General features: G+C 44.1%; 2 protein-coding genes across 5 annotated transcripts in view; one reads left to right on the top strand and one right to left on the bottom strand.

Moving 5' to 3' along the window:
• Window positions 1-19: 19 nt before the first annotated feature.
• On the bottom strand, window positions 20-2328 carry CKS2 (CDC28 protein kinase regulatory subunit 2). Its single transcript, XM_017821112.1, has 3 exons — window positions 2178-2328; window positions 1286-1413; window positions 20-320 (listed from the first exon to the last, which is right to left on the bottom strand). Exons 1-3 carry the CDS (start codon window positions 2234-2236, stop codon window positions 268-270), a joined length of 240 nt encoding a protein of 79 aa, XP_017676601.1. The 5' UTR covers window positions 2237-2328; the 3' UTR covers window positions 20-267.
• A 523-nt stretch (window positions 2329-2851) lies between these two features.
• Window positions 2852-14638, top strand: part of SHC3 (SHC adaptor protein 3) — a 94346-nt gene continuing 82559 nt past the window's right edge. For 2 of the 4 annotated variants that reach the window (XM_017821220.1, XM_017821211.1), the window contains exons 1-2: window positions 2852-8484; window positions 8779-8897. The gene's annotated coding sequence lies outside the window, so the exon portion shown is untranslated. The remainder of the gene's footprint in view (window positions 8485-8778; window positions 8898-14638) is intronic. The other 2 variants (XM_017821213.1, XM_017821217.1) reach the window with 2 other exon arrangements.

Here is a 14638-nt window from a genome sequence, read left to right as displayed (position 1 = left end):
AGATCATCTAACCAGAATGTGCAACACAAACACGAATGCAATTTAATTCAGAGAGGCACTTACATTGACAGTAAAGATAAAGCCATCCGCTCTTTTAAAATTATAGCAGCCTACTTGAAATTTCACTTGACTGAGCTTTGTTGCTGTGAATAATACAGCTCATGCACAGGTTTGGATGTATGTTTTGTAAATTTAAAGTATTCACTGAATACTGCCAACATATATACACTCATATACATAGTTCCAGAAGGTTGAAGAGGCGATGACTTATTTCTGCTCTGCCTTTTGAAGAGGTCTCCTGAAGAGCAGAATATGTGGCTCTGCGGAAAGAAAATTGAAAGCATCAGTCTGTCCCTCAAGTCTTGTTTGAAGGGATTTCTTTCATTTTGGAAGTTTGGGATGATAGTTGAAGCTCGCTATCAGATAAGCAGATCATCAAGAAGTCCAAGTATGGCTCCACATGTAATATTAACAGACCAACTTTGCAGTAACCGTGTAACAGTCAAACACGTGTTTTTTACTTTTACACCAAATGGTACCTATATCATAAACTTAAGATACTTACAGGAAGGAAGTATTGGAAAAAATAGTACTTTTAGTTAGTACCAACTGTCTCTTTACATTAGGCTATTTGATGAACTCTTACTGAAAACTTAGACTAGCAAACTAGGTAAACTGTCTGTTAGGTACATCATGTCAAGCATCAAAAAAATCCGCTTTAGTTAATACAGCCAGCTTACATTATTATTGATCTGACTTATACCTAAACACCTCCAGAAAAGTCTAAAGTATCAAAGGTAACAAGGTAAGGGAAACACTGGAAGGTTACACTAATTTCTTCACCTGATTCTTCAGAAACTTGGAACTCCAGTTGCTGCTGCAGTTCATGTATCACCTGTTACTTTTTAGTCAGGCTTGTCAATGGTAAGTTACCTAAAAAGGCTCTTCTCACAGTACATCCTCATTCGTAGACTCTGGGGCTTCACACTCCATTATATAAAATACTGATTTTTAAGTAGACGCTATAGCTAGAGTTCAAACTGTACTGCAGATTTTTCAGAGCACTAACACAGGACCTTACCTACATGAGCATTAAGGTTACGTTGCCTTTGTTGACAAAGGGCTAAAATAGCAAGTAGATAAGCAGGAGTCTAAACATTCGGTATTTAATTCCAGCTGGATTCCACAGCAGAACAAGTTATGCATTACACACTTCAGCTAAGCACCAGGCTGTTAATGTTTTAGACACCTTTTTTTTCCACCTAATTCTTTCAGATGTGCTTACCTGGCTCATGGATCATATAGTGAACCCAGCCAAGACTCTGCTGAACACCAAGACGTCTCCACTCTTCTTCAGACATCAGATGAGATTTTGGCACTTGTTTTGAAAGTTCTCGTGGCAGCATCACGTGTCTGTACAAATTCAATTATTAAACACACAACACTAGAAAACTTGAACAGCTCTGCAGCAAAAGATAGCAAGCAAGTAATGAATAATTACTTTCTCTATAAAAAAGCCTAGGGTATATGACTGTTACCACGAATCTGATTATGAAATCTGTCTCACAATCGAGTTTAAAATCACTTATGCCTATTAAACATTACATCTGTAATGCAATTACATATTGGAAGCCAACCTGCATTCTAGAGGAGATTAATTCTTCTTCACGCTCCAGTCACGCTGCATTTATATAAGTATGCGTTCCTGGCAAGTGGCTGCCGTATCTGCTGCTCGAAAAAATAAGGACTTTGGACTTCTAAAATATTTGTAATACCGCTTTAAAGTAAGCCTAAAAGAGTTACAACTCCAGCAGCAGCCCCATCAGCAGAGGCCAGCGCAGCCCCATCCCAGGCTCTGCCACAACCCTCCCCCTGTGGTGGCGGCGCTCCGCGCCCTCCATCGCTCTGCGGCCAGGGGTCAGCGATCGGGGCCAGCCGACAGCAGCATTCAGTCACCCGCCCCCCATTCCCCAGCCGGCCCAAAGCCACGCGAAAGCCCAGCACGGAGAGGCTCGGCTCGACACGGCCCTGCTCGCCGGTCCTGCGCCCACTCTGGCCCCGCTCCACCCGTTCCCTGAAGGCAACGGGCACGCGTCGGGAGAGGCGCCTGCCCGAGCCACCCTCCCCCGGAACGGCTCTTCCGAATCCCTCCAGCGGGCCCTCCCGCAGTCTCTTACCGGTACTCGTATTCCTCGTCACAGTATTTATCGGAATAGTAGATCTGCTTGTGGGCCATGGCGGCAGGAGCGGCAGCAGCAGGAACCCCTCTCTTTCTCCTTACGCCTCAGGGACGCCTCGCGCACTAACCGCCCGCTTCCGCGCCTCGCGCCATTTGAATCCGGCGGCTCGGCTCCCATTGGCTCTTGCCGGGGCCGGCCAATCGCGTGCCGCGCCCGCCGCACCGCGTGACCCGCGCGCTCGCCTCCCGCAGCCAGTCCGCCGAGGCCGCGGCGGTTGCGTCACGGGGCGGAGGGCGCGGGGGGCGGGGCGGGGAGGGCGCGGGCGCGCCATGATTGGCCAGCGGCTGCCGGGGCGGGGCGGGGCGGGGCGCGCGCGCCCTTCCAGCGCTTTCCAGCACGCGGGGGAGCGCAGGGGGGCAAGTTGTGGCGTCCCGCGCATGCGCGGCTCGTGTGGCGTGGGGGTCCTGCCGGCCCCGTCGCGGGTTCCCGCGGGGCAGAGACCTCTCCGTGCGGCTCCGTGTGAAGCGCGGTGCCCTGCTTGCGCCGTGGCTGCCGTGAGCCCGCTCTGCCTTGGGCTGTCGCGCTTCGCGTGCTGCGGTCGCTCGCGGTGCGGACAAACCGACCGTGGGGACGCTCGGGGCAGCGTGGGCACTGCGGGCGGCATTCCCGGCGCACAGGCCGCCTTCCCCAGCGGAACGGCGCAGCGAGCGTTTCCCTTGGGAAAACGTGCCTGGGTTTGATAAGGAGCTCCGTAGCTCCCGCGACGTGTTTATGGGTGGTGTTTATGCCAGCTGGGGTTAGAGAAACTCAGTGGGGACGTGGCCAGGAAGGGCGATTTCGCCCATGAGAACCATAAGGAGTGGGAAGCGACCTTGAAGATCGTCTAGCTCCAACCCCTTGCCGTGGGCAGGAACACCCCCCACGAGGTCAGGTTGCCCAGAGCCCCGTCCAACCTTGGCCTTGTGCGCTGCCAGGGATGGGGCATCCACAACCTCCCTGTTCCGGTGCCTCACTACCCGCACAGCAAAGAAATTTTCCCTGATAGCTAACCTAAATGTGCTCTTACACTCCATGTACCCTGGCTGCAGGGTGCTGCTCTCTTGTGGGCCTCTACAGGAAAAGGAGACTAGTTTTTTTAAGTTTCTGCTTTCATGGTGCTGCCAGAAACACAGGTACTGCCTGTGATAATGTCTGATAGCTATCTGTCTGATAGCTGTTCTGATGGAGAAGAAAACAACCAAGGCCGTGTGAGGCATGGCATGCGTAGGTGATAGGGATGATTTTCTTAGCATCATTGTTTCAATTGGCACTGCAGCCTGTCTTAATAAAGTTTAGGCCAGTCTCACACCTTACAGCCACTAAAAGGAGTGCTTATCATAATGTAGCAGTAATATTTTTCTCTTATATTAGGGCTTGTTGGCGCAGGTCATCTACAGGTAAAATGAAGTCAGTGTTTTCAAACTGCTATAGTTAAACGTGTGAAATTCATTCAGCAAAGGTCCTCAGCAGGAGTGTCAATTCCAGTATAATTGTAAAAGTACAAACCACCTGCAAGTTTTCAAAAGTATTGATTGGATTATTCAAAACAGAAGGGTTTGGGGGTTTTTTAGCTTAATTTCAGACATCACAACTGATTTTTTTTAACTACTTGAGGCAGAGCATACACAATAATTTCTGTTAGGAATGTCATTGTGTAATAATGGGGTGGGGAAGAATAACTCGTCATGACAAAGGGGTTTGCTGGATTGGAAGACATTTCATTTCTGTGCCTTCTTTCTGAGCTTTCTGCTTGTCTCATGCATATTCCACATGAGGAAAAAATGACCTTTAAATAAGGCTATCTGTAAGCCTCCCTCCTATGAATTCGTTCAGAAGTGAAGGTCTGGCATCCCTTTAAAGCAACTTTTTCTTCTATTACTAATACTCATAATGATACCTGATCATAATTTTAAAGAGGATTAAAAGGATTCTTAGGTAGATATGTGTTCAATCTTATTTGAGATCCCTCTGATTAATTTGAAAGTCCTTGTTAGTCAGGACTGACCCAAATGTGTTTGTAAGGCAACTGGCAGAGCTGACAAAACTAACATATTGGTTTTAATAATCCAGGATTAGGAGATCTTATTTCGTATCCAAGTGTCATTTTAGCTTCTTCTTTCTTCAGTTCTTTTCCCAGACAGGACTTAAAAGCATTGGTGAATGATAAATAATGCAACAGTACCAGGAACTTGTTAAGTTACACTATTAATTTGCTATCTTTTTTTCCTAAAATGAAAACATTAGTGTTAGGGGTATAATTTGTGAAGTTACTGGAAAAAAGTAATAAACTTGCTAAGTGGCTAAACTTGTTAAACAGTTAAGCTTGACAATCATTTCCAGGCACATGAACAGTAAGGAAAGCATCAGGAGTAGTCAGTATGGATTCATCGTGACATCTTGACCAACCTGATAAACTTGTGTGATGAAATGGTCCGGCAAAGCCAGGGGGAGAGCAGTCATTATTGTTTGCCTAGGCCTCAGTAAGGCTTTTGACTCCAGTAATACCTTCCTAGAGAAGCAGTTGATGCATGGGGTGGATGTGCAGGCAGTGCAGTGAATGGCTTGTCCCAGAGCGTGGTGATACATGGCACAAAGTCTAGTGAAGGGCCAGTAATTAGAGGTGTGTCCTAAGGGTCAGTCCTGGGCCTGAGCCTTTCCAGCATCTTGGTTAGTGACCTGTGCAATGGGGCACAGTGTCCCACCAGCAAGGTGACACCTTGGAACTGAATAACCAGTAACCAAGTAACACCAAGTAACTGAGGAACCAGAGGGTTGTGCTGCTGGGTGGATGAACTGCAGAAATGTGCTGAGAAAAAACCTCATGAAGTTGAAGAAGGGGAAGTGCAAAGTCCTGCACCTGGGGAGGAACAATCACAGGCCCTGGTACATGGTGGGAAACACCCAGCTGGAGATGAGTTTTCAGAAAAGGCCCTGGGAGTTTCCTGGACACTGAGTTGGATGTAAACCAGCACTGTGTCCTTGAAGCAAGGAAAACTGAGTGCCCTGGGCTGCATTAGGACAAGTGTTGCCAGCAGACTGAGGAAGGTGATCCTACCCCTCCATTCAGCACAAGTGAGGCTGCTGCTGGAGCACCGTGCCCAGCTCTGGGCTCTCCAGTGCAGGAGGAAGTTGATGCTGCTGGAAAGAGTCCAATGAAGGGCTAAAAAGATGAAAACGTGAAGGCAGTGTGAAAAGAAGACCAGAACCAGGCTTAATCCAGTTGTGCCCAGCGACAGGTCTAGAGGCAGTGGGCACAAGCTGAAACATGGGATGTTCTTTGTGAACATCAGGAAGCCTTTTTTACTCTGAGGGTGATGGGGCACTGGCAGAGGTTACCCGGAGAGCTGCTGCAGTCTCCATCCTTGGACATCTTCCAAAGCCATCTGGACACAATCCTGGGCAATGGGCCCTAGGTGGCCCTGCTTGATCAGAGATGTTAAACCAGATGACCTCCATAGGTCCACCCTCAGCCACACTGTATGGTACTGTGTGAAACAGGGCTCTTCAGCATTTTCTTCAGAATACTGTTGCACACAAAGGCTGTGTCAGTTATACTACAAAGAAGGGAACAAACTGTTCTGTAACTAGTGTGGAGGGAACAAAAATGCTTGAACTTTAGCAAGGCAGCTTTGTGCTGGACCTTAGGAAACATTTCCTAGCAGTACCTAATTTAATTGTCTAGAACATTTTAGAAAAAAATACATCCTGCAGGAATATTTTAGGTACAACTGATCCTGTCTGTGATCAGTTGTTTCTTTGGGGCCTGCTTTCTGTGGTTGTGTCAGTTATGCTTTCCCATTGTAACGTTTGCTGATATTGACTATAGAACAAAAGTAATTTTTTTTCCTCTCCAATGCTCTAGAATGATGTTTTAATTTTAATTGTGATACATTTTCCTGTTTAAAAAAGTTAGTTTCTGAAATTGGGATTGTTACGTGGTGAATCGACATCCTGACTGAAGATTCTGAACCAGGTCAGGAGTGAACGAAACCACAAATACCTATATTTATTAAAGAGAAAAGCTGCTGACAAGCTCCTACCATACAATCATCCCTCAGCATGTCGAAGGCGTGTATCGAAGCATATTTCAAAGTTTGCCACAGAGCAGACTGGAAAGGATTCTGCATAGCCTTAGGGGCATAGGTCTGTTAGAAGAAACGTGAGACAGCTGCTCAACTGGAATATAAACTCCTGCTTAGAGCCCTGATTAGGGGAGTTTTAGTCTGATTAGGGCAGTTGCTGTGATTCAGTTGCTGCTGAAACACAAGATAAAGTGGCAAAACCCAAGATAAAATGGCAAAACACAGGGAGAATATTGTTGCGCTTCTGTCCCTGTCTCCTGTTGCCGTTAACGGGCATGTGTAATTTTGAGCATCAATATTCTGCACTCCGTTAGAGAACAGCATGACTGTAGTCAGCATAGAGGATCTTTAGGACTAAAGATGACCTATGGACATTACTGGGGGGGATGATCTCATGTACCTAGACAGAAGCAGACCTAAATCCTCTGTATAACCTGTTACTTGTGACCAAGGCCATCCACAGAGGTATATGGGCCATGATAAATAAAAATCTGTTACAATGAAGGGCCCATGTGCACCTTACTGTTACATATACAGAGTTCAAGATGTAGGTTGTGGTAGATGAAAATATTTTCTGTGCTTTTTGTCAGAAGGGGAAGATGCAAGTTTTCCCATCTGTGTTGTACATAGCAGTCTCTGACTGACATTTTCTGCAGATTTTTCTGGTTAGTTCTATTAGACATTTGGAAAAAAAAAATAAGTTATATGTACTTTTACTGTGCTTCAGTTTTCAAACATGTCCTTGTAAAACACTAACGTCAGATGCTTGAATGTATTTTTCTGAATAGAACAGCAAGATCAGAGTCAAGGAACCTTTTGTACTGTCTTCATGAGTCATAGTCATATATACAGTTAATAACTTGTGAATAATCTGAGCATGAATCACATTCGTAGCATATATTGATGAACCATTATCTATGTTTTTATATTTTCAATGTTTCTTAAACAAGGCTTAAACATGCAAGGCTTAAATAATCATACTCTTCATCAGTTTTGATCCTTAATTTTGAACCTGCTGGCTGGTTTGGTCAAACTTAACAGAAATGTTGATAAATTATTGTAGATTTCATGATAACAGGTTGGATGGATAGAGCAGAAGGACTCTGATGGAGGATAATGTTACAGTTAAACTTATGCCTCACTAGGCAGAGAATCTACATGGGAAAGAAAGCTTTGCATAAATGCTTCAGTGGTAAATATCCTTCAGCCTTTGGTGCATATGCCTTCTGGGGTAGTAAAGCCACAAACACATTGAGTCAGTAGAAAATTGGTCTCGCTTTGTTCTTATTTCAGTGAGATTACTTTCTGTTTGCTGATTTGATTTGCTGGTGTTGTGTGGTCTTTACCTAGTATTCCACAACACTAGTAGCCCTCAAAGCACCCTCAGGCTACTTGTATGTGTAATATTAACAGTATTCGTCTCTGCAGGCTTGATCTTCAGAATTAGTTTGCCTCAATTCAGATACTTAAATTTGAATTTACTGCTTTACTTCATTTGAAAGACTTTATAATAAGCATTGAGTTATTCGTGTGCTAATTAACATCCCCTCAGTAAATGCAGAAGATGGATTATTTTTGTCTTGTTTTTCAGTTCACACAAAAATGTGAACCAGCTCCTGGAGAGACTAAAGAATGACGCTATGTTTTGATGGTTTAGCTGTCTGAGAATAATCCAATGTAAGTGTTGAAAATAATCTAGCTGAATTGCTGAGGATTTTCCTCTGAGAGAAGATAAACTTGAAAAATAGACCCAATTATGATACATGCTCCTACCAGCACCCATGCTGGTTCAAGAACAGCATTTTAAAAGGTGTTCTTGAATAAATTCTTGAATAAATTATTCCCAAGTCATAGCTTGCAGGATGAGTTTAGAAGTGCAGACTGTGTGCAATTCATTCAGATCCTTGCAGAGCTTGGAGGCTGGTGTTGATCAGTGTAATTTCATTGAGATTTAATTGTCTTACTCTGTTTCTAGGGATCTTCTTGTGGAAGTAATCATCAGAACCTAGTCAAAAGACTACAGCTCAGATCTGAAAAGTGACACTGATGAGCCTGGGGGTGACACGCCAGTGTTGGGGGTGAAATAATATCCCAGCTGAAGTGCATCTGCACCAGTGCACACAGCATGAGTAACAGACAGGAGGAGCTGGAAGCTGTGACATAGATGTCATCATGGAAACATGGTGAGATGACTCTCATGACTGGAGAGCTGCAGTGGATGGTTACAAACTCTTCAGAAGGGCCAGGCGAGGAAGGAGAGGGGGTGGGATGGCTCTGTACCCTGGATGGTGTTCCGACTGTGCAGAGCTCCAGGGCAGTGGTGATGAGGCTGAGTGCCTGTGGGTGAGGACTGGGGGGAAGATAACGAGGCAGACATCCTGGTGGGAGACCATCCATCTGCTGTAGCGCTCCCAACCAGGATGAAGAGGCAGATGAAGTATTTTATAAGTGTCTGGCTGACCTTTCATGATTACCAGCCCTTGTTCTTGTGGGAGACTTTAACCTGCCAGACGTCTGCTGGAAACTCAGCACAGTGGACCAGAGGCAGTCGAGTGAGTTCATGGAGCATGTGGAAGATAACTTCCTGACACAGCTGGTAAGTGAGCCTGCAAGAGGGGCTGCCCTGCTAGACTTGCTGTTTAAGAACAGAGAAGGGCTGGTGGGAAATGTGGTGGTCTTGGGCACAGTGACCACGAAATGATATTTTCAGTTCTTGGTGAAGTAAGGAAGGGAGTCAATAAAACCTGTACCTTGGGCTTCCAGAGGGTGGACTTCAGCCTGTTCAGGACACTAGTTCAGAGAGTACCTTGGCAAACAGTCCTTAATAACAAAGGGGTCCAGGAAGGCTGGACACATTTTAAGAAGGAAATCTTAAAGGCTCAGGATCAGGCTATCCATATTTGCCTAAAGACAAGCTGGCAGGGAAGACTACTGGCCTGACTGAAGAGGGAGCTTTCACTGGAACTCATGGAATAAAAGAGATTTTATGACCTTTGGAAGAAGGGGGAGACAACTCAGCAAAAGTACAAGGATGTTGTTAGGTCTGTCAGCCTGACCTTGGTGCCTGGGAAAGTTGTGGAACAGACCATCTTGAGTGCAGTCACACGGCACATACAGGACAACTGGGGATCAGGCCCAGCCAGCATGGGTTTAGGAAAGGAAGGTCCTGGTTGACCAACCTGATCTCTTTTTATGACCAGGTGACCTGCTTAGTGGATGAGGGAAAGAGGATGTTGTCTACCCGGACTTTGATCAAAGAGGATGTTTTCTGCCTTTACTTTTATCAAAGTAAAGCCTTTGGTACTGTCTCCCACATCATTTTCCTGCACTTGTGTCACAACAACCCCAGACTGCACAGCATCTTGGGGAGGCGTTGTAGGAAAGCAGCTGGAAGAGGACCTGGGGCTGCTGGTGAACAGCCAGCTGAACCTGAGCCAGCAGTGTGCTCAGGTGGCCAAGAAGGCCAATGGATCCTGGCTTGTGTCAGCAATAGTGTGGCCAACAGGTCCAGGGCAGTGATTGTCCCCTGCACTTGGCACTGGTGAGGCCACCCCTGGAGTGCTGTGTCCAGTTCTGGGCCCTCAGCTCAGGAAGGACATTGAGGGGCTGGAGCAGGTCCAGAGAAGGGTAATGGAGCTGGTGAGGGGTCTGGAGAATAAGTCCTGTGAGGAGCAGCTGAGGGAGCTGAGGTTGTTTAGCTTGAAGAAAAGGAGGCTCAGGGGAGACCTTTATTGCTCTCTACAACCACCTGAAAGGAGGTTGTAGCCAGGTGGGGCATTGGCCTTTTCTCCCGGGCAGATAGTGACAGGACAAGAGGAAATGGCCTCAAGCTGAGCCAGGGGATATTCAAACTGGACATCAGGAAGAATTTCCTTACCTAAAGGATTGTCAAGTGTTGGAATGGACTGCTCAGGGAGGTGGTGGAGTCACCAGTCCTGGAGGCGTTTGAGAAATGATTGGACATGGCACTTAGTGCTGTGGTTTAGTTGACAAGGTCAACTTCAGTGGAAGGTTGGGCTTGATGGTCTTGGAGGTCTTTTCCAGCCTTGATGAATGGAAAATGACTCTATTCCCATGTTAAACAAAATCAATAATGCTGAATTTAGCAGATGATTTCCATAGCAACCAATGCTCATATAACAAATTCAGGATGATACTGTATAATGACTGGAGAATCAAGCAGAAGAAGATGCTGTCAAATGAGGCACAGCTCTCCTCAGATTTTTCCTGTAGGCTGTGCAATATGACGCTGTCTTAAAGTGGATCAAGGACAAAAAAACCTGTAGCTCAATCTCAGAGTTCTTCATTTACTGGATATTTTTGACACAATGTTTAAATAGTTTGAGTAAGGGCTCTATTTAAACTTTGAAATGTCAGGCTAGACCTGAGAAAAGATCCTTTTATCCAAACTTATCCCTGTGGCTTCTCTAATGGATACCTTCCAGAATTAAATTGTGTAAGAATCAGAAAAGCATGTGATGACATGTTCCCATCTTAGTCTTGATTCTGGGCCTACTGATGAGGGATTTCTTTACAAATAATAGGCCATGTGAATTTCTGTTTCATGAATCTTCAGGTCATCTTTGGGCCAAACATTTTTTCTCCACTGTGTGAGGGTTAGCAGCGGGTCTGTCAGCTCTCTGGGAGAAGATACTGACTGGGGAAACTTGCGAGTATATCCTCGAGATAAGAAAACTATGTACGCAGCCCTAACAAAAGAAAAGACAGACTGTGGAGTGCTTAGATTCAGTCCTGTGGGAACCCCAATATAGCCTTGAGCCTTGCCAAATACATCAGCAATAAATAATAGCGAATTGAAACACTGTTGCTTGCTTACCTAAGAATAAGTTGCTGCTTGCTACTAATAAGGGATATAAAAAGGCACATGGGAAAAATAAAGAGACTTGTATTTTGCTCTGAACTTGACCGTTAGTGTATTTTTTACTGACTGCCACAACAACACCACTGTATCTTGTTACAAGGAGTTCTCTGGCTAAACAAGTTCCCTTATGAGAAGCAACATCTTTTGTTTATGTTAAATCTGCCACGTGCTGGGTTTTGTGTTGAAAGAGCCTTTGTATATTTATTCATTGTCCCTGATATTTGTAGTTTCCAGAGGTAGGATTTATATACTACAGGTTTATAGGCTAAGATTTTGATTTTGAGTCCAATGAATTGAAATTTTCCCCTCCTCTTACATGAACATTCCTCGTTAACTTCTGTGAAGTAACTCAAACGTTTAAGATGTATCACAAATTTTGAACATACACAGGAGTGAAAGAAAATGTATGTGAGCTGAAAATACATCTGTTTGAGAGTATTAAAAAGGTTGCTCAAAGTGTTGTTTAATTAAAGTAGTAGAAGATGACTGAATTCAAATGAAATCAAACAGAATCCAAATAAGCCACATACCCAGAAATATTTTTTTCTTAAGGTTATTTTGACAATTTAAGGTTTAAAGTAGCCACTGGAGGGCTCACTGATCTCATGTTAAATGACAAGCTTGTCTTTGAAAGTCAGTACTTCTGGGTTTTGGTTAAGGCAGTATTAATTGCTGTGCTCCCCATTTGAAGAAGACTGGATGATAACAGAATTTTTTAAGGTAATGGGCAGAGAACAATTACATTTTTGTGTCAAAGAATAACAGCTTTGTGACTATTACCCATGTCACAGTGTGGGAACATTTACAAATGTTTGGAAGGTAGGTGGATCTAAATGTTATAAAATAAGCATAAAGGACCAGAGTTCCCACCCCCTTACAATAAAAAATGTAAAAAACTCTTCCTGTCAGACAGAAGGGTTTCCCCATTTTGAGGAGCCACCTACACAGGGCAGATTTTCCTTTCCCTCCTCTGTTTTGTGTGTGACACCAAAGCTTCAGTGACGAGTCAGGCCCAGGGCTGTGGTCTTTTTGGATCACTGGTAGAACTGGGATGAAATGCAACACGTGATTGATGTGGGTTTCTCCTGGCATTTTGAATCAAGTCTTTATTTCACTGGAGTTAAACAGAACTTAGTTTTCAGAAACTTTGGGAACAATGAATTCTGCTTACATATTCCAGTATTTTTGTATTTTCCCCAGGCTGAATTTTTCTTTTGCCCTTTTGTTTTTTAGGGATCTTTCTTGGATGTGTCGATTATTGTCCTACTCCTGATTCAGTGAATGCAGCTAGATGGTTTATGTTTAGTATGAACATGTTCCTTAAGTTCACAGGAGTATTTACCACTCTTCTGTGGGATAAACTTGTGCTGAACAAAATACACAGCTCCTGAAGTGATTTTACCAGGCAAATATATCCAGATATTTTGCCAAAATATCATTCTTTTTCTTTGTGTTCCTGTAAGAATGTGTTATCCCAGAACTTCACTAGTCTGTTGCTTTACTTTATGGAAACTCCCTTGATTTGTTTTTGTCCAGTGCTCATTTTCAGCTCTGCCTGTTTCAAAATATTTCCCTTGCACTGAATAGCTATTTGAATTCTTTCCCACGATTTTGAATCCTGCATTTTGCAAGCTAATTTTTTTTTAATTCCCTCCATATATGTCTCAACTTTGAGTGTTTGTGGTGACTCCCTTAGTCTTTATTTTAGATACTAGAAAATCATCTGTTGCAAGAGATACACAGAACTTTGAATCTCTCTTGACAGACAACTTCATTCACAATTAAGTATAAATATTTTTATTTTCTTAGTGTTCAACCCGTCTTTCTAATTATCAGCTTTTTCATCATTCATGTAAAGACAAATATCCACCACTTAAACTGTTCCATTATACCTTATCATGCAGTATCTGTACAGAAAATAATTTAATAGGTATAACATAGATGGGAAGAGGATTCTACCTGGAAATGCATTTTGTTGGAGTCTTTCTTACTGCTCAGACTAAAAGCACTCATCAAATCTATTTCATTTAGGACATTTGTTCGTGGGGCCATGCTGCTAATCTGGTACAAAAAGAGCCTTCTTCAGGTAACTTTGCTACTAAATATTGGAAATGTGCTCACATTGAGATGTTGTCCTGTTTTGCCAGCAGTATCCCTTTATCTAAAGAAAGGGGATTGCCTCTGCCCTAAACTTTTCCAGTTAGAAGATCATAGAGAATGTGCCTTTTAGTAGTTTTCCTAAGAATATCCTTGACTGAAGTCTGCCTTGGTCATACTTGAATCTTACATCATTACATGCATGTATTTACAGGCTTACCTTAAAAAAAGAGAAAAAAGTAGTTCAGCAAATTCACAGAAGAGAAACACTGGCAAACTGATTCATCTTGTTTTACAGGTATTAAAACTTAATGCCTTTTCTTTTTTTTAGCAGAATATCAGCAGTGTTGTCATGGATACTGAATCAGGTCCTGTTTTGCCATCTTGCAGATGTGCTAAAAATGGGTTTTTTCCTTCCCACCTGTTAACCATTCATATGGACTTGATTGGAGGGTCCACTGAAATCAGTGAAAAGTCTTTAGTCATCTCAGCAGATTTTGGACTAGGATGTAAGTGAACAATAGAATGTCAGCAAATATTCTGTTTCATAATAGTTTTCAGGTATTTTGTACATCTTATTGCACTGTTGAAAATCCGATGCATGCTGTGAGCTTACTCTCATTCTGGAGCACACCAAACTGCAAGCCTGTGCTGGCTTAGCCTGGTAGTGCAGCTCCTGCATCTTAGTATTCCTCCCATGGTAATCTGTCATCACTGTAGGAGAGACATGCAGTCTCAAAATATTAGGCCTTGGGGCTTTTAAAAAAATTTTTTTTAACTTTTATTTTGGGGCATAACTTTTTAGTCTGAGGTTCAGAGCGTGAACTGACTGCAGGTTTGGAAATCATTCTCTTATACTGTTGTATTTGGTGATGCTTTCATAGAATCATAGAATCAGCCAGGTTGGGAAGGACCTCCAAGATCATCAAGTCCAACCCTTGATCCACTACCACCGCAGTTACCAGCCCATGGCACTGATACCACATCCAGTCTCATCTTAAAAACCTCCAGGGATGGAGAATCCACCACTTCCCTGGGCAGCCCATTCCAATGGCTGACTACCCTCTCTGTAAAGAATTTCTTCCCAATATCCAAACTAAACCTCCCGTGGCACAGCTTAAGACTGAGCCCTCTTGTCCTACTGCTGGTTCCTGGGAGAAGAGACCAACCCCCCCCTGGCTCCCCCCTCCTGTCAGGGAGTTGCAGAGAGTGAGGAGGTCTCCCCTGAGCCTCCTCTTCTCCAGGCTGAGCCCCCCCAGCTCCCTCAGCCTCTCCTCACAGCACTTGTGCTCCAGTCCCTTCCCCAGCCTCGTTGCTCTTCTCTGGACTTGCTCCAGCCCCTCCATGTCCTTCCTGAG

Source organism: Lepidothrix coronata, unplaced genomic scaffold (assembly GCF_001604755.1).
Source record: "Lepidothrix coronata isolate B3197 unplaced genomic scaffold, Lepidothrix_coronata-1.0 Scaffold89, whole genome shotgun sequence".
Lineage (NCBI taxonomy): Eukaryota > Metazoa > Chordata > Aves > Passeriformes > Pipridae > Lepidothrix > Lepidothrix coronata.
Note: the sequence above shows the minus strand (reverse complement) of the source record. Positions and strands in the feature narration are given on the sequence as shown.